Here is a 23,235-nt window from a genome sequence, read left to right as displayed (position 1 = left end):
TCTTTTCATTAGCAGGCTCTCTGAGGAGGCTTTAAGTCTACAAAAAGGGCAACAGAATATCCCCTTAAGTCCTCTGGGGTAGCTTGAACAGACTTAAATCTTGAAATATTATGCAGTATTGTCGCATCATATTGGATAATAACAAGAATCATCATCATTATCAGATCTTTAGCAACCAAACATTCAATTTAGTTTTAAGAAAACACAAAAAAATTCCAAAAATTACATTATTTTGACCAGGAGTTGCAAGCTTGAAGGTGGACACAAACATGGAACAGATTAGTGCCTGTAAGCGGAAAATGGGAAACTATGGGACAGTTTAATGTGACATGACATCAGGAGTACACAGGATAAAGGTTTATAGAGTAGAATTGGCTGCACCACAGTTTAACTGATCAGTAGCTAACATAGAAACACGTTCAGTGGTAGCACAGTAGTGTAGAATATACTGTACCATCACCGTCTGGTGGGATTTTAATCAAAGCATTTCTCTGTTCTCAGTCTCAGAAGAAGACCAACGGGGCCCCTAATGGCTTCTACGGAGATATCGACTGGGACAGATATGTAAGTATAAGTTTGACTGCAGGATTATATTTACAGTACATACTAATTTCAAGCAGTGTTTGGTCCTCACCAGCTCACTGCTGCTTTGTTTTTCATTTGCTTTAAATGATCTTAAAGTATTGATCCGTGTTATTGTAAAATCAATGTGCTATTGACAAATTTGTGGACAAAGCATGTTAAAAGTGGTCAACAATAGTATATCAAGTTGATGGTTTTAATTATCATTTGTAACAGTATTGTGCTTAAATTTAACGTCCAGAATATGACTTTGTCAATATGTGTTTAGTCATGTTTCATTAAGCAGAAAACCTTTCATTTGGTGTGAGCAGAAGTCTTTGTGTAATTAATTGTCTGAATATGTCAATGGGAACCTAAACTGTGGCTGAATTAACCAACGGTACTCTACGAACCAACTGCTGTTTTTCTGTAAGCATTTTATTCACATACAATGATCACATACAAACTCTTTAGTTTATAGTTATTTCACTGTTAACAAACATTGAAATGCGTTATAAACCATTTATTCAGCAATTTTAAAGGTTTATAATTATCAGTTGTAACTTTATAATGACCATCCAAATAATGTTTATAGATGAACTGCACAGAATGTATCAACCATTTACAAAAGTCATTAACTTAAGTGTGATTAAACTATTAATTCACTTTCAATTAATGATCGCTGTTATAAAGTTTTACCAAAGAGATTTTATACTGAGTCACTCTTATGTGTTTCAGAACTCCCCTGAGGTGGATGACGAGGGCTACAGCATCAGACCTGATGAGGAGTCTGAAGAGGGAGATATCCTCAGAACTGCTTCATTTGTCATTCAACAGAAATAATTTGTCTTATTTTATTTTAAACTGGTGCATACTGATAAGAGATTGGTTTGTGTAGTAAATATCATTCAAATTGGAATCTACTTCATCCCCTTTCAAATTATGCCGAGGCTGCCAAATCAGTGGAAGCAAATCTGTATAATAAAATGTCTCGACCCACACACAAACAAAATAATTACAAACATTGATGATAAAGTGCGTTAGCTGCTGAACGAAGTGTAAAAACACCTAATTAACAAAGATCTAAATAAAGGTAGTAAGGTGCAGCGCATAACACAGCTCCAGAAGAATGAGTCATTGATGCAGCAGATGTGACAGGAAGTTCAAAAGAAGTGAAAAGCCCCACAACATCTTTGTGAAGCGTGGAAATATTACTCTGATCAATTTACTGATTCCCCAAACTGTCAGTTCATACTGAGCAGAGACACTGCTCTTTTTTTTAATTTTCTCTCTCTCTCTCTCTCTCTCTCTCTCTCTCTCTCTCTCTCTCTCTCTCTCTCTGTCCCTCTCTCTCTCTCTGTGAGTGTTTGTTATGATAATAAAACTATATCCATCACTTTGATGTTGCCTCCTCAGTAAGTTGTAAATTTAATCTGATTCAAAAGAACATGGGCGTTCATCCTTTGGGCATCAAATTTAATCCAATATTTGTAGTCGGTCTTGCCTAAAATTTACATACCTCTCAATTAATTCAACAGTAGTATTTAGGTTTCAGTTTCTGTCGTTCTCTAATTAATCAGCTGCAGAAAGGTATTTCTGTCTCAAGAGACATAAAACAACAATTGAACACTACAGAATTAAAAGGGTTTGAATTGCAAGTATGGATCACAATTTTAAAAAAGTAGAGACAATGTTTGAAATAAATGCTTGATTTAAAAACACAAAAAAGCAAGTTTTAAAGGAATTAGTTGAGGTTTTAAGGCAGTCACCAAGGTAAAAGGGTAGTTTCTTGTTGAGGAGTTGAGTTTGGCTACCCGGTGCAATCACATACTTGCCTTTATGATATTATGTAAGTCAAATGTCATATAAATCCTGGACTGAGATTTGCTTTCCTTGACACCTTACTACTGCTACCCCCAACCACCAAAAAGACCCACTTCTTCTCCTCTGATGAGTCGGAAGAAGAGGAGGACCACAGAAAAAAATTCAAAATCAAGATCAAGCCGCTGCCGGCCGATTGTGTAGTGACAGTGCCATCGGTCGACGAGCTCAAAGCCTCCATAGGCAACATAGCCCTTTCCCCGTCTCCTATGGTGAGTAGCCCTGACATCACTGCCGGCTCTCATAAACAGACGGCTGAGTTTTGGTGTTTAAATTGTATATAGTCTTCTGTCTCCCAATGTTTTGTTTTACCTAATGATAGGATCTCTAAATGGGTCACAGCTTCACTTGGATCTTTAAAGGCTGAACCCACATCTGAAATCACAATCCATGTCCCTGTGACGATTGAGGTCAGGTTTATATGATAGCTTGAATTCCATATATTTAATTTGTGATGCTTGTGATACTCGGTCAGTGCTGTCTGTGACATCAGTGACGTCAGTGTTCTCCTGTTGAGTCTGGTGTCGTTTTCACATGAGACAGATGTCCCCACAAAACAGAACCCATCTGATGACTACCGACATACCGCCGCCAAATAGCAGGGTGTGAAGCACTTGTTTGAAGTGATGCAGTTCAGCTGAGTCCAAAATTCATGCACACGTTCCCTTTAGACAGCCTGTAATTAGCAGTGAGACCCTGCCTTTTTAGCTTCTGCCCATAATTCCTGTGTTCTTCAGTGAGGACAGTTAGCTTAAGTGTCAGCCTTGAATAATTCAGGTAGGAAAGTGGGCACGATGAACCTGTGTGTCGGTCTGCTGTGCGGTGAGATTGCGTGTGGTCATTGGAGCTTCTGAACTCAATAATTTAATCTGTGTGTTCACCCGCTGGCTCTGTTAACCTGATCAGGTGTGAAGGTCTTTCCATGGCTGTTAATGGTTGTGTGCACGTGCGAAGTACATGGGAGACATTGGTTGTTTTTGCCATATTGAGGCTTTTTTCCTCATAGATATGGCGCTGAAGTGACAAGTGGATCAACAAAACGATTACTCACAAGGATTTTGTTATATTTATTGAGTTCTAGTTCCTTAAATTTGAGAATTTGCTGCTTTTCTCAGTTTTTTTTATCATAGTGAATGTGCTATCTTTTAGTTTTGGATTAAAGTGCTTGTTTTTGGAAAAAACAAGCACTTTGAAGGCATCGTCTTTGACTTGGGAATTGTGATTGGCATTTTTTTTACTATTTCTTGACATTAAGTAAAGGACAACAACAGATTCATTTATATTGAAAGTAAATGTTCGTTGCAGTACTCGTAATACGACAGATTTGGTAATGGAACTACTACGCATTGTAGTGTTACAGTTAAATATGTGTGAATGTTCTTACAATGGATTATAGACATGCCCTTCATAGAAAGTTTTGTTTTCTCTAACATTTTTATAATTCATGTAATGCAGTCAAGTCACCTGAATGTTACACAAGATCGTGACATTGGAATCACTGGCCTGTAGTTGTGATTATGAAACTGCCACCTTCACCTCCCCACCAGTTCAAATTAGCATCACGTTTGCTTGTGCAGAGCTTTTCTGCTCACACATAAATTACATGAGTCACACGGTCACTCCCAGTCCCTGGCAACTCTGGGTAACCTTGGCTGTGGACTGACAATAAAACGGTCTGATGAAAAGAGGAAGAGGGGCCAAGTGTTAACGGGGCTCCAGGAACAAACAATGCTTCTTTCCACTTTTTTCTAGATTAGTCCTTTTCCTTGAACCAATCCTGTAAAATTTCATTGTCCGACTGAAACATTTATGACTTGCTCCTATTTTCAAAAGCAAGACACATACTTGACAGTAGCCCAGTCATTTGTACAACATTAAGATTCCCTTGACTAAAAGCTGAGACTATATTCTAATGCATTGACGTTGGTTTTCTGCATGTAAATATGAAAACCTCTTACCACAGCTGTGAAAAACCTTAAACACAAACCAAGTATTATACATTCCTAGATACTGAGTGCTGTATTTAGCAGACAACCTGAGCTTTACTTCTGCGGTAATATCTGGCATATTCTGCATGAATTATTCATATGTACACAAGTTTGTGAGAGGGACACGATGATTTGAGTTAACAGCTTGTTTCACCTAAAATGTGAGCCAGGATTCAGCACTCACTTGATGTTAGGAGGAGTAGTGGATAATATGTGTGGATGGAGGGATGAAGAACTGTCTGAATGCAGTGAGGAGCCATATTACTTCTGGTTCATCCATCTGTATTAATGATTGTAGCTGATGTAGATGACTGCCTACATCAAACACAGATGCTTTGCTTTGCTTTGAGTTGTCAGTGTTAATATGCTTTCCCCTCTAGTCTCCTAACTTTTCCAACCCTCTCTTCTTTTTATTTGTCTTTTATCTCTTGCTCCTTTGCTGCGTCTTATGATACTATCTTCTGTAGAGGAGTCCGGTAAGCCTTTGCTTTGCATGCTGTTGTGTTTATATGTATTTTTTATCTTGACTGTTACAGTAATACTTTAATCCATCTTAATACTTAATGGTTTTTGGCTTTTCTAGGGCAAATGGGCACTATTATGTGTTTTTTTTTGTATGTGTGTTTCATGGTGGTGTTATTTATAGGCAGATAGTGTGCATGTGTGTTACTACTCATCATTTTTATGGCAAATGTGAAATTGTTTGCATAGGTGCTTTGAGTACAAGTGCTCTGTTTTTTAAGTTTTTTTTTGCTAACTAAGACATCTTTAATATGATTTTAATTGGTTCTGGAGTCTTCATCTTCCAGTTCTCAGACCAAATAACAAGACTGCAAGCAATAGAGGAGACAGGGTAAAGGTCAGGGATGGAGTTAAAATACTAGCAATTCAAACAAGAGGTCTTACATCACATTTTATTCCTCCTTTGTCCTATCGTCAACAACATTTTAACCAGAAAGATCTCATTTTGACAGCCCAGCTGAAAGATATTATTGTGTCTTTACTCTTGCACTACAAGCAAAGATGCAATATTGAATTTCAAAAATGGGACACAAAAGATCTAATGATTTCAAATACATCCCACAATTGTTTGGAGCAGTCTGTTTTTAACATTGCCATGTCTGTACACAACTACTTGTGTGGTAAAGGTCATTGTTAATCCCTGAAAGAGGCTAAAAGGTCACAGATTGCAACACTTCCTGTTGGTCTTCCTGTTTACATACAGCAGGGAGACAGTGATTGGTTATGGCAAACAGTGTTGCCCTGTGTCCTGCCCCAATCTTGCCAATGAAATGAATCCCTTCCATCAGCATGTCCCGCCCCCTTGTTGCATCACTTTAATCACTCACGGCTCACTGCACAACTGGAACAAGCACAAGAGTGAGGGATGGAGGGGAGAGAGGGTTGGTGCGAGGTAGACGTGACGCAGGCAGATGGAGAGATTTCAGCAGAAATGAAAGAGACCAAGGGGGCGGATGGGAGACTATGAGGGGAAATGAAAGGAGAAGGATTAGAGGGCAAAAATAACATGGTTTGTCACAAAAAGATTATCAAATAAAGGGTCGGGGATAGAGATGGCGCAAGATAGGGTGATGTAGGGTGGTATGAGTTGATGTAGGCAACTCCACAAGATATTTTGTATCGTGTCCAGCCACAGCAAATTCACAGATACAGTGCCTGTAAAAAGTATTCATCCCCTCGAATGTTTTCACCTTTTATTGTTTTTATAAATATAATTTGGCTTTTTTGACAAAAAATGTACAAAAAATAAATAATGAAATCTACAAAGTAATGTCAATTAGTAATGTCAGTTAATTAAATGTTAATTAATGTATAATGTAAAATAAGAGACTGCATAAATAGTCAACCTCTCCAAGTCAGTGTTTTGTAGATGCACCTTTGGCCTCAAATTACGGCACTGAGTCTGTGTGGATAGGTCTCAATCAGGCTTGCACATCTGGACACTGCAATTTTACTCGATTCTTCTTTACAAAACTGCTCAAGCTTTGTCAGGTTGCACAGGGATCGGGCATGAAACAGCCCTTTTCAAGTCCAGCCACAAATTCTGTATTGGATTGAGGTCTGGGCTTTGACTCGGCCACTCCAGAACATACACCTTGTTGTCTTTAAACCATTTCTGTGTAGCTTTCGCTATTCGCTTCGGGTCATTGTCTTGCTGCAAAATAGAACTTCTCCCAAGTCGTAGTTCTCTTGCAGACTGAATCAGGTTGTCCTCCAGTATTTCCCTATATTTTGCTGCATTCATTTTACCCTCTACCTTTACAAGCCTTCCAGGGCCTGCTGCCGAGAAGCATCTCCACAGCATGATGCTGCCACCACCATGCTTCATGGTGGGGATGGTGTGTTTGTGGTGATGTGCAGTGTTTGGTGTCTGCCAAACATAGCGTCTAGTCTGATGGCCAAAAAGCTCCATTTCGGTGTCATCAGACCAAAGAACCTTCTTCCAGTTGACCTTGGAGTCTCCCACATACCTTTGGGTGAACTCTAGTGGAGATTTAATGAGCTTTCTTCAACAGTGGCTTTCTCTTTGCCACTCTCCCATAAAGCTTTGATTGGTGGAGAACCTGAGCAACAGTTGTTGTATGCAGATTCTCTCCCATCCCAGCAGCTAAAGCTTTTAACTCCTTCAGAACAGTCATAGGTGTCTTGGTGGCCTCCCTAACTAATCTCTTTCTTGCGTGGTCATTCAGTTTGTGAGGACAGCCTGCTCTAGGCATATTTACATGTGTGCCATATTCCATCCATTAAGGATGGATTTAATTGAACTCTGGGGGATGTTCAGTGACTTGGAAATGTTTTGGTATCCATCCCCTGACTTATACTTTTCAATAACCTTTTCATGGATTTGCTTGGAGTGTTATTTTGTCTTCATGGCACCACCTCCGTTGTTTTGTCTATTTGAATAATCCGGAGGGAATTAATCAAATCCAACTGGACAAGGTTAACTTGTAACAATTCTAATCAATTTTAAATTAATGTACTCAATCTCATAAATGAATAGTGAATTCTACACAGTTCCATCGGTTCTCCACATTAAAAACAAACATGCACAGACAACGACATACGGTTAAATATGTTTATTGACTAATTCAGATTAAATAAATGAAATGGCAATTTAAATGAATAACAACAGGTAATCAGAGCTGTAGACACCAACTCATGTTTCATGTGTGAATCCAGCTGCTATGAGTGATGGAGAGCCTACTTTCTAAGCAGAGTTGTGGAGTCAGCGGGTTCCCTCCGGTGATTTGCGACTCTAGCTGGCAGTCCCGGTCCAATGGCCGAGTGTCGCTGCTCGTCCGGTATCAGCCGGTTGGAGACCTCGGTCCGATGACGTAGGAATAGCACAGCTCGTCCAGTACCGAGCCGGTGACGATCTTGGCTCAATGCCCAGCGGGATGGTACCGCTAGCGAGCGTGGGGGGCAGCGCCAGTCTGGCTTGTCAAAGAGTCTGTCTTTCATGGGAAACCGCTTGCACGGTTTCGGACACAGCAAGTTGCTGTAGTGTCATGATGATGATTTTAATAAAGATGATGTTCTTCGTTGCTTCGAGTGGCTCTCAGGCTCTGACTTTGCAAACTAAATTTAACTTCTTGAATAAAATAACTGAGGATGATACGTTGATCAGGCGGATCTTCCGTTGTTACTCAATACAAGATAATCTAAATTAAGTTCACTTCCTCTAAATCAGGTTACGATACTTAACTGTATAAAACAAATTAAAACAGAACTTCGTTCTGGTAGAAACTTAATAAAAAGAAGTTAATCAATAGGACATTTTACACATTAAATTTGATCTCAGTCAATATTAATTGTAGAGAAATGTAAGAAAAATCAGATTTAATAACTTTTCTTTCTGTTTAATGATTTGTCAGAATTAGGAAGATGAGGTTCTGGTTTAATGGTTATTTAGAACTTGCTTGAAATCTGGATGAGTGCAGACACTGTTATATGTTGGAATGTGGCAGATAGGAGCAGAAATAGTCGCAAATTTCTGAGTTGTCGACCAAGATCATTAATGAAGAGGGGGGTTATCAGACCTTCACTCTGAGAATGTGTGTGTGTATGTTAATTTAGATCAGGAGAGAACATAACAAATCAGCCATTGTTAATCTCATTTACAATTGCAAATACATTTGATTATAACACATGATTGCCACAAAACAGTGTTCTGTTTGTCTTGATGTTCAGAGAGTGGATTCCTCCATGTTGACCTCGACCGACCTGAGAGAAAGGAGTGTTTCTGTCTTTGGGGGGGGAAAGAGGGCAAATGGTGTTGCATCCCATTTTACGGCCTCCTAGAGATGGGTGTAGATACCAGGGAGGATCTCTGAGAATCGTCTATTTGACGGTTTTATTGTAAGCAAAACAAGTCCTCCTTGTCAGGTGAAGAGGTGAGAGGCTCCAAGGGCCTCTTTCCTGACAACAGTCAGATTGCAGATGAAAGGATTAATTAATTCACAAGAAACAGAACCTCAAATGAAATGCAGAGGCAATGGACATGTGTTCCTACATGATTAACCAGTGACTGGACCTTCTAGACACAAGTGTCTTTATAACACTATATAACGTAACACTACAATCACTTGAAACATATTCACTGTCCAAGGTGATCTCTATTTCACTAATTGTGAGACTACTAGCACCATCTGGCTGGACATCAGTCACTTTAAAGGGGATGAATATTTATGCAATCACTTATTTTACATCATATATTTTTGATTAATTGACATTACTTTGAAGGAGCCAAATTATATTAACGATGATTCCACTTATAAAAGCAATAAAATGGGAAATCATCCAAGGGGGTTAATACTTTTTATAGGCACTGTAATATTAGAGGATTTAGGCATTACTACACCTGCTTTTTCTCACCATCAACAAGCAATAACACAAACACACAGGTCAGTTTGAAAAGGTCATATTCAGCTGTCTCATAATAATGACATGCCTTATTATCCACGAGTTTTTAGCTATTTCCATTTATGCTCAAAAAACCTCAAGGCTGCACAAACAATTTCTCATAAAATTGAACACACATGAACACAAAACACATCTCCATGGACATGTTATCATCCTCATCCCCAGATCTGACCAGCCAGGTCAACATTCTTCTTCTCCTGATGTACATATGATGTCTGCTTTACTGATTTGTCACTCTCTGACCAGGTGTCTCTTCTCTCTTCCTTTTTGCTGGTCACAGAGACGTAGCCCGGTAAGTGTCCTTTTCTTCCGTCTTCCTGGGGTCAGGCCGAAAATATGTCACATGCTTCTTGCCCCCCTTTTACTCGTCACCTTGTCCTTGGAGTTGGTTGAATAAGACAGAAAATACGTAGGTGGGTTCAGTGGCTGAGGCGAGGGGTCAAAACTGTTAGCTGATTTGTCTTGACGTTCATATTTAAGCATAACAATGAAATGATACATGTAAGTGTACATATTTATTCCAGCTTCTAAAGATCACTGGTGTTCTTATTTTTCATCTTGAATGGCTTCATGCTTGGTCTCTGTAGGGGGAGAAAATTTGCACTTTTGACAGCTGGACCCTTTGATGTCTTACTTCAGTCACTCCCCATCGTTGTGTCGTGTCTCATCTCATCTGCTCCTGTCTCCTCCCTCTGTCTCCTTATCTTCTCCTTGCCTTTCTTGGTATTTCTTGGTCTCCCTCTCATGGTGAAGTCATACATATGTTCGCACACACTCGGTTGTTTAAGAACACAGCAGGAGAGGCAATATTCTTGTGCTGTTGCCTCTTCAACAACAAAACTCATTTCTCTTTTAACTTTCCTCCCTCCAACTTTATCAGCCTCACACCTTCTCTGGTATCAGGCCTCTTGGCTTCCTAAGACTTCAAAAGCATATTTTGAAGGCTTTCCAGTATTTCCACTGCAGGCATCAGCACTTCACCAAGTTGCCGTTTTCCAACATAATACTAACATTGTTATTGTTATTGAATTTCCAGTTATTAATAGGACTAACTCTACTTCCCTTAATTGAAACTGTATCCCTAGTGGCAGATGGGCTTTCTGTGCCATATTTCAGTGAATGTGCATCATTCAATGAATCACTTATAAACATAATTCTTTTACATTGCAAATTACGTTAAAATTATTCCAAGTGACCACTCTCAAGCAGCTCAGCATTAGCCTATCCAATTTTATACCTCCAGGATTTGCTTATTAGTAATTATTGTGAATATATTCTATTCTTACACAAGGAAGACTTTCAACCACTCTGCCACTAAAATGCAGCTGTTTACAGGTTAAGGTCCGATAATGTCGAAAGTGAGAATAAACGAGTCTTTTTTTATTATAAAGCTATATAAATACTGTGAAAGTATCAAAATGCTCAATAAACTACTTAACAACTTCAAAAAGTTTGGGGTTGGCCTAGTGGCACCAACAGCTCTCCAGTCTCATCAGATTAAGTCAATCTTAGACTGAAGTTCAGCATCTGACCATCTGATCTTCACTATTGTACAGCTGACATCATTATTCTTGACATTTTATCATTCAAAGATAAAGTGGATTATTTTGCACTATCATACATTGATACTTCTATGTTTTTCAGTGTATTTGCAATTGTTGTACATAGTGTGCATTGTAGGATGGTAGCAGAATATTTGAACTAATGTAACATTGTACTGGTTATTGACTGTTTGGATGGCATTTTTGAGTTTTATGTCTTTAAGTTTTTTATATTTTACTGTTGTTTTTGTTTTTTTGTTACAGGGTTTGAAAAGGAACACATCCAGTAAGTATCAGGCTCGCTGCAGCTCAGGCTAGGTTCAAATATTAATGATGGTGAATTACAGAGAATGACCTGCGAGAGTCACATATGGTATTTAATTATGGGTCCAGGTGAGGAGATTGCCAGACCAAGGCGTGTCGTCCCTACTCTACCCTCTGTCGCCCCCACACCAGCTCCAGCACCACAGCCCCCCAGGTATGTACTCCACTCTTCCCTGACAAAGTTCAGGACAATTCAATGCCACTAAATCTAAATGTGCTGCAGTATACAGCATGTATTATACTGTATGAGTCACTGCAGGTCCCTTCTACTGGTATAGTACTGCATGTACTGTGTTCTGTATGTTTACACTTAAACTGTATCTGGTTTTATTTGTGCTGAGACACCTGCTGCCTTTTACTGTTTTTTAAATAAACTTTTGTGTTGTAAAACAGTGCATTAAATTTACTGGGCAATGCATTCTTTTGGCATAGGGTGATGTTCTTGGCAGGTAACAGTAATCATAGTAATGTCACAAAATGTACCCACTTATTGATGATTGAAGTGATACAAGTAGCTTGATTTTAAGCATAAACTTTACAGTAGTTTTTTTTTTTTCATTAGTGAAGTCTAAAGTGTCATATTTTGAGCTAATTACCTGTTACATGAAGTAGAGCTTTCAAATCTTACCATCAAGCATCATCAGGCCTTTTGGGGAGTTTGGCCAGTCCACCCAACCTCGGTACATTCTGTCATGGTCAGATGAAATGAGAATTTAATCACATCAATCAGTGGACAAACACCTTTATGAGCCTCTTAGTTAGTTAAACAATTTCATTTTTCTATAAACCGCATCACTTTACACTTTGTGTAGATTCTTACTGAGATGTCACCAGAATCCAATGTCATCTCTTTTGTTGACTGAAACTATTTCTGCATCTGACTCAAGGCATTCTTACATCAGTTGCAGCATCTAGCTTGATTTCATTGAGCAGGAATCCTCAGAGAATGTCACTTTAGTAAACTTATCCAGATAATATTTTTAATATAACCGAAGGCTGTATTTGAGATACACGTTATGTTGGCTGACAATTTACAGCTAATAATTACAACAATGCAGCTGCAACCCGATCCATAAAATTCATGAAAACTAAGATGGAATTAGTTAGAAAAACATACATATTTTTTAAGATACATCTGCAGTTCTTTCTGGCAGTGTTGGCATTTTCTGATTCTCCAATACCATTTGATAGCTTGCTCCCTTTATATGTACGGTGTAGCCGTTTCCTTAAATGACTTTCTATAACTGGTGTGTGACACAACTTCTTTCATATTGTCCTTTGTCTGTGTCAGCGGTCAACAAACACCTGTCTCTGAAGACACCACAGCCTTATTTGGGCCTCCTCTGGACACAGCCTTTGGAGAACCGAAAAATGAAGGTAACCCTCCATCTTTGTCTCTTCACGTGTCTCTGTTTATGTCTTTGTGTCGGTTGTTGTTTTTTGTTTAAAAGTGATAGCAACACATTGTAAAAGGCTTTTTAAACACACATCTATTGTCTCTTTAAGGCTGCCAGCTAAGCCCTGCTTGGCTGTCATAGCAGATACTCTTTCTTTTTCTCTCCTCCTCCCCCTCCCCCTCCCCCTCACCTATTTCTCTAACATCATTGTTCTTCCCTCAGGCTCTCTGTGCAGTAGTGGATTCACTCCATCTGTCTTTGCTAAGGTCAAAGTTGAAATTGGGACTGGGAGGTCACGTTCATGTACACAGTGCAGCTCATTGATATTCAGATTCTGCTGTCACCCACATTCGTCCAATCCAGTAGGATTTAGCAGTGCAGGCTGGGGGAGAGCTCTTAGCTGTTACGCAACAGCCATGTCAGGCATAACTAACATCAACTCGCGCAAATTCCCTTCAGACAAATAAAACAACTTTGTCTATGTGACACCAGTATCTCTTACTACTTTATTACCAATTATGGTTTTATCTTCACAAGATGCTGAATTAGCAAATATTAAAGTTTATTAGCTAGATTTTAAGTAGTCTCCTACAACAACTGCAATAATTCTGTTTGAGAGAGGCGCTGATTAAATTTAATGGTAATTTTGGAGGATGTAGTTTTATTGTGTTATTTCGCCTACAGTCATTGATTTAAATGGGGTGGATAAAATAATAGAAAATTCAATTTAACAGCAGCACAAACTGCAGCCTGAAAAGTTACCATACAGATGAATAAACACCTCTCTGAAACATTATAACCTTCATGAAAGTAGGATTTATTGTAGGAATGCTATATAACTCCCAAGTGAATGTATATGATGTGAATTCATTGGAAATTTGTTTGAGAGAAGTTTAAACATAAAATAATCTGATGATGTTTTTAATAAATCCAATGAATAAAATTCCTGAAAAATGAAAGTACTTCATCACATTAATGCAAATATCCTGTAAATCCAATATTTCATATATTCATAAAGCCTACTCGCACCATTTAGGCTAATATAACTAGAACTATTACAGTAAGACAGTAAACAGTTTAACAACATCTATTCAAGATAATTAACCTCTCATATATTTCAGATTGCCTAATGATAATAATAATGTGGGTTATAGGCATTATCTGGTTTGTTTATGAGACAAGTGGTTAGGCTAGTTTTAAGCTGACTTTTATATAGCCAGGTTAATAGTAAAGATAAATGTTGAATTCATAAAATGATAATGCTGTTATTCCATTGCAGATGTGGTCACAAGTCACAGTCAACAGATTTGATGTTGTTTGTGGGTCTGTCTTGTGCCAAAATGTTTTTTAATTCTGCCTCTAGAAATCAGTTTGAGTGAAGAGGGTTGTAGTCATGTCTTCAGATGTCTGCATTTTGTGCTGTACCCTGCATTCCTCTATTATAGTGGCAGTGAAATTCAGTTGGCAAGCAAAAGACATTGAAGGTGCTTTTGTGCTCCAACACATCCCGACTGCAGTCCGCCACTGAGGCTGGAAATCAGTTTTCTTGAATGAAAGATTTTTTTGACATGCTGATCTGTGCTGTTTCCCCTCTGATACCTTTTGCTTTTTTGAGCCACAAAGAATTACAAACCCTTAAATGTTTTGGTAGTATTCCCCTTACTTGACCTTCTCTGTCCCCTCCTGAACTTAGTGGTTCTGTCCGAGTCCGATGCGTGGGGCGCTCCTCTGTCAGAGCCCGAATCCCCTTTGACAAGATCCTTCCCCACAGGAAGTAAGTTTAACCATTCTATGCATATTGTGCCGCACATCCTCGTCTCCCTGGAATGACTGCACAGCTCCATTGACAGCTCACCTCATGAACCCCCCTCATCCCCTCATCTGACTAACAAACAGACCCGATCAAACAGTTGTGTGGTGATAACTTTTTCATTTCATCACCCCTTTCACCACCAAATGATTCATATGTTGGATGTTTTTATTACATGGGAGAGTTCAGTGCCTGTCTGCCATACTGCACCAGCCCCCCCTCACTGTCTCCTCCTTGCATTTGGCATGATGGTGTCTGAATGTACTGTGCTGCATGGTTGATTATTTGTGGGATGATTCCTTGTTCTCAAGTTGTTTTGGTTGCTTTGCAGGAGGCATAATACCTGTGCTGTATGGATCCAAACTTCAAAGCTTTTTTATCTTTACAATAATGTACGTGTTAAAGGCTCATCTATGAAACAGTACTCAGTTTGTGCCAAAGTCAGCTCATCATAATTTGCAGTGACAGGATAAGCTCAAACATAAACAATCATTTAGGTCTATAAGGCGTAGCTTCCTGAAGTTATTCACGAGTTTCTTGGGGAGGTTACCGGGAAAACGATTATGGATGATACTTCCGGTGCTCTTCAGAACTAGCGTGAGTAGCATAGTTTCATAATAACTGACACACTGGCGGCACTTTCGAGGCTTTAGCTAAGTAGGCTCAGCAATAATAAGTGTTAGTACTACTAACACGATAAATATGCTAACCAAGAGCTTCATGAGTGATTGATTTGCTGTACCAATCGCTCTGAGAAAGAGGATTAGTGTCCTGTTACCATGGAAGATGTCAGGTCCAGTTATATGACGGGACTCACCGGAAGTCACGTGGAAGGTTCACAGGGCTTAGGAATAAGTTGGAAATGACTATTCATTGTTGCACTGATACTTTTGCAGGTCCACCTCCACTTCCACCCAAGAATGTCCCCACCTCCAACCCGTCGACTGGCTCTTCCCCTGCAGATGATGCTGGTAAGAAGTCTTCTTTTCAAACTGTCACCTCAGGATAAAACACCTAACACTTGGACACAGCAGCTTCTTTCTCTCCATCTTTCTGTCTATATTGCTGTCTGTCATGTTCTATTTATGTGTGTAAACATACTGAGCACCTCTGCAGACACAGCCTTTGATTGATCGCCGGCTGTCTCTGTTTCAGAAGCATCAACAGAAGCAGACGGCTCCACCAGGAAGCCCTCAATCGCTGACTTGGACAACATTTTTGGACCTGAACCCCCTGCTGGTGAGGAAACGGGTGAATCGTGGGTCTGCTTCAGTGAAGAATCTTCTAACCAACTGCCCCTACCAGAAGAACCAGCACCTCCGCTACCAGCCTCGCCGCCTCCACCTGAATCTCCTGCCCCACCCTTACCTACATCACCACCCCCTCCAGAAGACCCTGCACCACCTCTCCCGATCTCCCCTCCCCCAAAAGAAGAACCTGCGCCTCCTCTACCCACCTCCCCACCTCCTTCAGAAGAGCACGCTGCACCTTCTGTCCCCTCAGGTCCTTCCACACCAGAGGACCGAAATCCTCCCATGCTCGCCACCTCTCCACCCCCAGCACCACAAAAGGAGCTTGCGTCTCCTCCTGCGTCTTCTCCCCCTCCCATCAACTCGCCCACCACTGTCCCACCAGCTCCTGCTCCCAAAGCAAGAACCCCTCCAGCGGTGACTCCTCCTGCTGAGGAACCTGCAACACGCCCCATCCCAACACCTCTAGTCCTATCTCAAGAGGAGCAGTCCAAGAACACAGAGACCACCCAACCCAAAGAGGACGGAGGTGAAACTGTCACCTCACCCAACGATGCGAGCCAGGGGAGCCGGATTACGCCTCCCCCACCTCCTCCCCCCACATACCGGACTGTGGTGTCTTCACCGGGCCCCACATCTGGAGCTGGTGGCACAAATAGCGGTGAGTATACAATGACGTCATCGTGGGATACTGTTTATAGAGAACTGTTTTTTAAGAGCTTAGAGTGGTGGAAAGAGCTTGCTTCATATTTTCTAGATAATAATAAGCGTGTTTGGAGGACAATGATTGCTTATCACACTCACACAAATGGATTTATGAAAACAATGGTCATCCTCCAGTCAGGTGACTAGATATAATAGCATCTGTTGTTTTGACTGAAGATGAGAAAGGATTGTTTTTCCAGCATTGCACCATCTCCAAATTTTATTTTCAGCTGATTGCACCATCTTCGTTGTTAGACATGAACTGATCTGTGATGGTGCATTTTCTTTTTCTCTGGAAAGGAGGTCATGTTTTGGCTCGGTTGCATGTACACTGTCATTCTGATGCAGAATTGTGTTGTGTTAAAAGAGGCTGTTTTTCTGACTGACTTGTAGTTAAAGGTCAGACTTCACTTTAATAGCATTTTTATTTTTATAGCATGTATAGTTTCTTCTGTAATCACGTCAACTGTAAGTGAATTGTAACTGTCGACTTTCAAATCATTTCTAGTAAATTTTAATGAGCCAGGGACTCAAATACACAATACATAACAATGTGAAGAAAAATCTCAATACAAGGGAGAACATTGATCAAATTTAGGTCAGTGGTTCACAAAAGAAAGTGTATGACTAATAGCTGACCAGCAGCTGTAACAAGCCAGTGCTTTTTAGAAATGATTTTGTCTGGTTACAGCTTTAGGAAAATCCTGTCAGTGGTAACGAGAATAGGTATCTGAATAGGAGGTCGTCTGTTTTCACTCTTCTGTAGAGGTCTCAATGATGATAATGGCAAATGGTAATGTTAGTTTATGGACAAGTATTTTGAGTTGGCTGCGTGCTGTGAACACACCCCAAGTCACATCACACAGTAGCACCTGCAGGCTGGATGACATTGATGTAATGGTAATAATGTAAGTGACATTATGCTTAAAATGTAAATATTAGTTACTGCTGGCTGGTAACTGTGGTAGTTTTATTAGGTTTTACAGATTATTGTTGCTTTCTTCCCATCTTGTTGAATAATGTTAAATTGATTAGCATGTTTGATTCAGTTGCTAAAGCTGTCGTTCTTGCTAGCTTGTGCTGCCTGCAAAGGTTTAAGGTTTGTGATTCAACTCTGGCTAGGAGCAATGGTTTCAAATATGTGCTGGGCATTGTTCAGAGAGTTTGATGATAATAAATAGGTTGCCAGGGTTAAAATTATGAATGGCAGCCCAACTGTATGCAAGTCAAACACTGGCTAATTACTGGCTAACGGTACTTTTTCACTTTGCTACTGAAACTGAAACAAGTCCAGTTGCCTACGATTGTCTTTAAAGAAACCAGTTAGTAGTTGGTTTTAAGTAATATTTTAATCTTTTAAAAATCAGACTTCCACAGAAAGGAACATATTAGTATACGGGCACAATCCCTGTCTGTTATACAAGCTAGATCATCACTGAAAATGTCCCCGGAAAAGTCGTTGAAAATCATCTCAAGAAAAGAGTGGGGGACACTGACATGTCTGACCGACACCTTAAAGATCTAAAAAGAACAAAGTTTCACGTAGTAATCCATCTGTGTTTCTCCTCTGCAGGTTCCTCCTCTCCGGTGCGACCTGCCACTCCTTCATCAGTAAACGCCACCCCACCACCACCTCCACCTCGCCCCCCTTCACGGCCCAAACTTCCTCCAGGAAAACCCACTGTAGGAGATGCAGTAAGTCTTGCAGTATATAATAATTTCACTTACATTTGAGATGGTTGTGATTTGATATTTGTGCAGCTGTTTTGGTGAAGTCATTAACTTGCAGGAAAGGACAAACACAACTGTACAACTTGCTGATGGTTAAATGAACTTTGACCGATAACAATGAACCTGATAACTAGAGACAACTTTTGATGGCTAAATGTGTTCTCCAAAAGTGGAACAAGCGATCTCATAAGATGTAAAAACCTTGAACCTTTAAATATGTTTTCATTTTGTTCACTCTAAACTCTCTTTGTCCTGTGTATCTTTTCAGAATCGTCCGTTCAGCCCGCCGGTGCACTCTGCCAGCCCCCCTCCCATCGCCCCATTGGCGCGGGCCGAGAGCACCTCCTCGATCTCCTCCACCAACTCCATGAGTGCCGCCACCACCCCCACCGTCGGTAAAGAGCTCTCCGTGTCCGTGTCAGGTGTGTGCTCCCTGTCGTCTGACGGCTGCGGTCACAGCAGTGACAGCTGAATTTAAGTGTTCATTGTGAACATTAAAAGTTCATTATTGATTTTATGCACTGGCCCCGTCCTTCCTTATGTTCAGAGTCTGTGTTGAATGACTCATTCAGTTGTGTGTTTATTCATTTCTACATTTATTTTTTTTATTATTTTCTGGAAATGGTGACAGTTTCCTGAATGTTCGTAAAGCAGCGCTAAAACCCAGTATGTAATTATCATACATTCAGAAACTCAAGAATGTAAGCAGATACCATCTGGAGCAAAACACGACTTCAGTCATTTGTATCTTGATTTCTCTTAATGTAAAATAAGAATTAATAACTGCTAAAGATCATTTAGTTACAATGAATTGTTAAACTGCACATAAATATTGTGTCTGGTTTAGGCTGACACACACGCAGACAATTCATATTTACACTCCCACACACACACACATACATGCCGTATGAGTGGGAGGTGTGAATTTGCAGCGGGGTGTTAATTTTAATTTTAAATCACAACCATTTCTCGAGAAACCCTCCTTTAATGAATTAATGGCACAGTAAGAGTTTATGCTCCCTGATTTAACTTTCGAGTCAGTGTTGGAGGACCTTGCAGTGCAGAGTGAGTGGATAATGGCCAATCTCAGTAGACTGTATCATGGCTGAGTCATAATAGACTTAAAACATGTACACACTCTGGAGGCAGCTGCAGTTACATAAAAACGTCCCTGGTTTGAGGTTGTTTTTTTAAACAAATTGCAGGGAGAGACTAATATTCAAATGGCTCAACTGGATTTATACCATAACATGAACAAATTTATGTATGGAGATTTTGCTGAAGTATTTATTATAGCTCTAACTGTATAAATTTTTTTAAAATTGTGGCTTTGTTGATGAGCTAAAACACTGATGGACTATAATATAAAAGTCCCAGAGACTTAATTATAAACTGACCCTATTCCAGTTCCAGTTCATGTTTGACTTAAATATGCTTTTTTTTTGTTATTTGCAGTTTCATTTTTGTGTGCATGACAGAACTTTTCTGATTTTTTTAAATCTTTTTTCCTTGGTTTCATTTGCTTTCTGTTTATTTTTTGTTTTGCCGTTTGTTTGTCTTTCTATTTGTCCGTTGGCTTGTCAGAAGACGATGCCTATGTAGACAAACTGCCCACCTTTGAGAGACACTTTGATTCGTTTGCAGGTACAGTAATGATCCCCTCAGAGAGAAGAGAGGGGAAGGGGGTGTGAAGGGGGTTGAAGGAGTGGTCCTGTGTCTGTTTTCAATCTGTTTGATGCTCTTTACCCAGAGTGCACTTGACATAGAAGGGTAAAGGCCATCACTGAGTGTTTTTGAGTGTTCTCAATTGATGTCAAGTCTGTAGGTATTGGGACAATGAGACTGTTTTTGGTCTTTTGTCCCACGTTCTGGCACAATTTGGAAAGCCATTTTTTTAAGCATCATATCAACCTTTTTAACTTAAATACATCACAGATTATGAGATGTGTTAAAAGACAATTTCTGTGTCATTATCCTAATACCTACTTCTTTGACCAGTCTACTTGAGGTTTTGCTCACAGATGTAGGGAAATACCACACGTTCATTTTTTTTCTTTTCAACTGTGGCAGCTTTTTTCAGTGAAATCGTCATTTTTCTTCATTGTTTTGCTCCTACCAACTCATACCCACACATTTCCCAAGCGTTTAATAGATATGATAGCCTCACTCTCTCTTTCATATCTGCACATCTTACTCTCTCATTCCCTCATTCACACACAGAAAAAAATCTGCCAGAAAAAATGAAAGCTGTGGCGACACAAAAGCTGCATCTATTGCGTAACCTTTTTTGTTTTAACAGAAAAGTTTTGAGTGTCTTCCCCTTTGCCCATCTGCCCGCTCGTGAGACTTTTCTCTCTGTTTTATGACTGTGCACCAGTGGCTGTCTCGCCATGTCACCATGGCAACCTCCTGTCTCTCTTCTCTTGGCGACACATACTGTGTGTGTGTGTGTGTGCAGTGCAGTCACTCCCAGATACCTTTACTCTCAGTCTGCACCACAAGAGTGTGTTTGAGTGTTTGTGTGCTGCTGTGTGTTCAGTGAGCATGTCTGAAGAGCTCCTTATCTGTGGGCCCTTGAGATCCATATTGTCCGTCTTTTCTCGCTCTCACACACACTCAAACATACACTTACTCACACACTGCCAGATCAGAGCTGCTGCATACAGAGTCGTTTGAAGTCTGGCATGAGAATTAGGCCGAATTAGACAGGCAGCAGCTGTTTGGTATTCATGCCATCCTCTCCCTACCGCTGGAGTAGCACGACACAGCCTCAAGTTCAACCAATCTCCACTGGCCTTAAAGCCTCGGTCTACTCCCACGCTTGACCCAATGACCCCCACCTCTCGCACATGTCACTCGCACACTCTCCAGCCACAGAAAAATGCAGCCCCAAACCCCGCCCTCCTAATCTGAACACCTGCCCTTTTGTTCTTTTCATGAAGCACTGCTCTGCTCTCATCGCTCCATCACGCAACACTCCAGTTAGTCCACTCACTCAAGGACGCACCTTCACAGCTGGGACCCCACATCAAAACAATAGTATGGATTGGAAAAGGCCTACTCTGCTCTGCCAGGATGTTTGCCAAGTTGAATTGAAACACTGACATGAGTTATGAGTCAGTGGAAGATTCACATTTTTGTCACATACAATGGGGGTTATTTATGAAAGATATCCCTTGCAATGCTTGTTCTAGTCAAACTCGAGCCGCATCCCAGTTCTGGGGCTGGATCCTCCGAAGACTGAAATATTATGAATATTTATCATGTTCCTGAAAGGCTAAAATCTAGTAATTTAAAATAAGAAAAAAGATGATAAAAGACAAGTCGGAGAAAAAATTATTACATGTAGAAGAAATTAAAATAGTTTTGTGACCAATTTTGGTGATGATGACCCTCAGGTTAGGAACACCTGGCATAACACGTTCACTGGTCAGTTGTTCAGTGAACTTGAAGCAATCTCTATTAACTCATGAGGTAAGGAAATACAAAATCCTTCTCATGTATATCAGATCTTTGTGCTCAGGAGGGCATCGTTACTTATAAATCTATGTTTTTGAACCTACATTATCATAAGGAAAATGAAAGATATATGAAAATAGATAGTTAACAGTTAACCTGATACAATTTTTGCAAGTTTTCCATCATTGTAAGGTAAATGTAAGGTAAACCAACATGTACTCTCAACTCAGAAACTTGCTTTGTCAGCCATTTGTCAGCAACTTCCTGTCAGTTTTGTCTCTGCACACATGGTATGCGTCCCGACCACTAGGCCACCAGGACGGCCCACTGTTTGTGAGTTGTCCATCATGTATTGAAGTGAAAGGATTCAACATGCTCTCTGAACCCAGAAACTAGACTGAGTTTACAAATGAAATCTCTTTGTGATGAACTTGAACTGTCTAAATGCACTTTTCCGCATAGTCTGCAGCTCTTGGAGGTTCCAGCCCTTGAAAATAGGACGCAGCATCTCTCTGTGCACCACAGTCTCTCCTTCTCCCTGCTCTCTGGTCTTAGTCTCACGACTGCCCCCTGCAGGGTGTTTTTGAACATGGTCGTGTGAATCTGTCTGTTTCATAATTTGGAAAGTGGAGGCCTAGTGAGCATAGTAAGCTTAAAGGGACACTTCACCCCAAAATTGAATATACACATTTTTAACTGTAGTGCTATTTAGTCATCTAGATTTTTTTGGTGTGAGTGGCAGCGTGTTAGAGATGGTGGCTGTAGAGATGTCCGCCTTCTCTCCAATATATTGGAAAGTATCACTCGGCTTGTGGTGCTCAAAGCACCAACATTTGAAAAACTCAACAGCTGTCTCTTTTCAGAAATCATGACACGGTTACTGAAGATAATCCGCAGCGCTTGTTGTGAGCAGTTTCATGTAGGAATTATTTTCTTTCTACTAAACTAAATCTGCCAACTGTATCACAATATACTCATGGACGAGATGCTAGCTAACTTAGATAACTAGCAGTTATGAAAAAGTCAAACTTGAGTAACAGTAAAGATGTTAAAATATTACTTTGGTAAAAGTGAAAGTCACCCATACTTGAGTGAAAGTCTTAAAGTATTTGGTATAAAATGTACTTAAGTATCAAAAGTAAAAGTAAAAAGTAAATTATATATAGGCCTTCATATACAGGTATGTATGTTCAACATTTTTCTGACCATCAGAGTTTTTTCTATCTGCTGATAAGATAAATTAATCTAATTATGCACTACTTTGGCTCATGATGCAGCATGTAACTGCAAAGTAACTAATAACTGAAGTTAGCAAAATAAATGAAGCGAGTAAAAAGTACAATTGCCTCCAAAATGTAGTTAGGTGAAAGTATAACATAAATGAAAATTAAGATACTCAAGTGAAGTGCAGGTACCTCAAAATTGTACTCAAGTACACTATTAAGTAAATGTACTTAGTTACATTCCATCACTGTTAGCTAAGCTAGCTAACGTTACAGCTCTGCCGGGGTTGATGCCCTGTCCGGCACTGTCACAAGCACGGGCTTCATGTCCAGGAAACAATGCACGTTTTCTTCTGCATGGTGATACGATTGGTGGATGTAGTTCGGTATAAAGAAAATATTTTCTACATGAAACTACTCA

At 40.0% G+C, this 23,235-nt stretch overlaps 1 protein-coding gene across 4 annotated transcripts in view; it reads left to right on the top strand.

Annotated features, from left to right (window-relative positions):
• sgip1a (SH3GL interacting endocytic adaptor 1a) overlaps positions 1 to 23,235 on the top strand; it is an 84,607-nt gene that overhangs the window by 49,357 nt on the left and 12,015 nt on the right. For 3 of the 4 annotated variants that reach the window (XM_073477237.1, XM_073477239.1, XM_073477236.1), the window contains exons 7-17: positions 502 to 564; positions 1,300 to 1,363; positions 2,470 to 2,654; positions 9,655 to 9,666; positions 11,180 to 11,203; positions 11,305 to 11,393; positions 12,531 to 12,616; positions 15,343 to 15,417; positions 15,602 to 16,357; positions 17,975 to 18,096; positions 18,401 to 18,554. In XM_073477237.1, the coding sequence (XP_073333338.1) occupies positions 502 to 564; positions 1,300 to 1,363; positions 2,470 to 2,654; positions 9,655 to 9,666; positions 11,180 to 11,203; positions 11,305 to 11,393; positions 12,531 to 12,616; positions 15,343 to 15,417; positions 15,602 to 16,357; positions 17,975 to 18,096; positions 18,401 to 18,554 (1,630 nt within the window). The remainder of the gene's footprint in view (positions 1 to 501; positions 565 to 1,299; positions 1,364 to 2,469; positions 2,655 to 9,654; positions 9,667 to 11,179; positions 11,204 to 11,304; positions 11,394 to 12,530; positions 12,617 to 15,342; positions 15,418 to 15,601; positions 16,358 to 17,974; positions 18,097 to 18,400; positions 18,555 to 23,235) is intronic. The other variant, XM_073477238.1, reaches the window with a different exon arrangement.

The sequence above is a fragment of the Pagrus major genome, chromosome 11 (genome assembly GCF_040436345.1).
Source record: "Pagrus major chromosome 11, Pma_NU_1.0".
NCBI classification, from domain to species: Eukaryota; Metazoa; Chordata; class Actinopteri; order Spariformes; family Sparidae; genus Pagrus; species Pagrus major.
The sequence above is the reverse complement of the archived record's forward strand: the minus strand, read 5'-3'. Positions and strand labels throughout refer to the sequence as shown.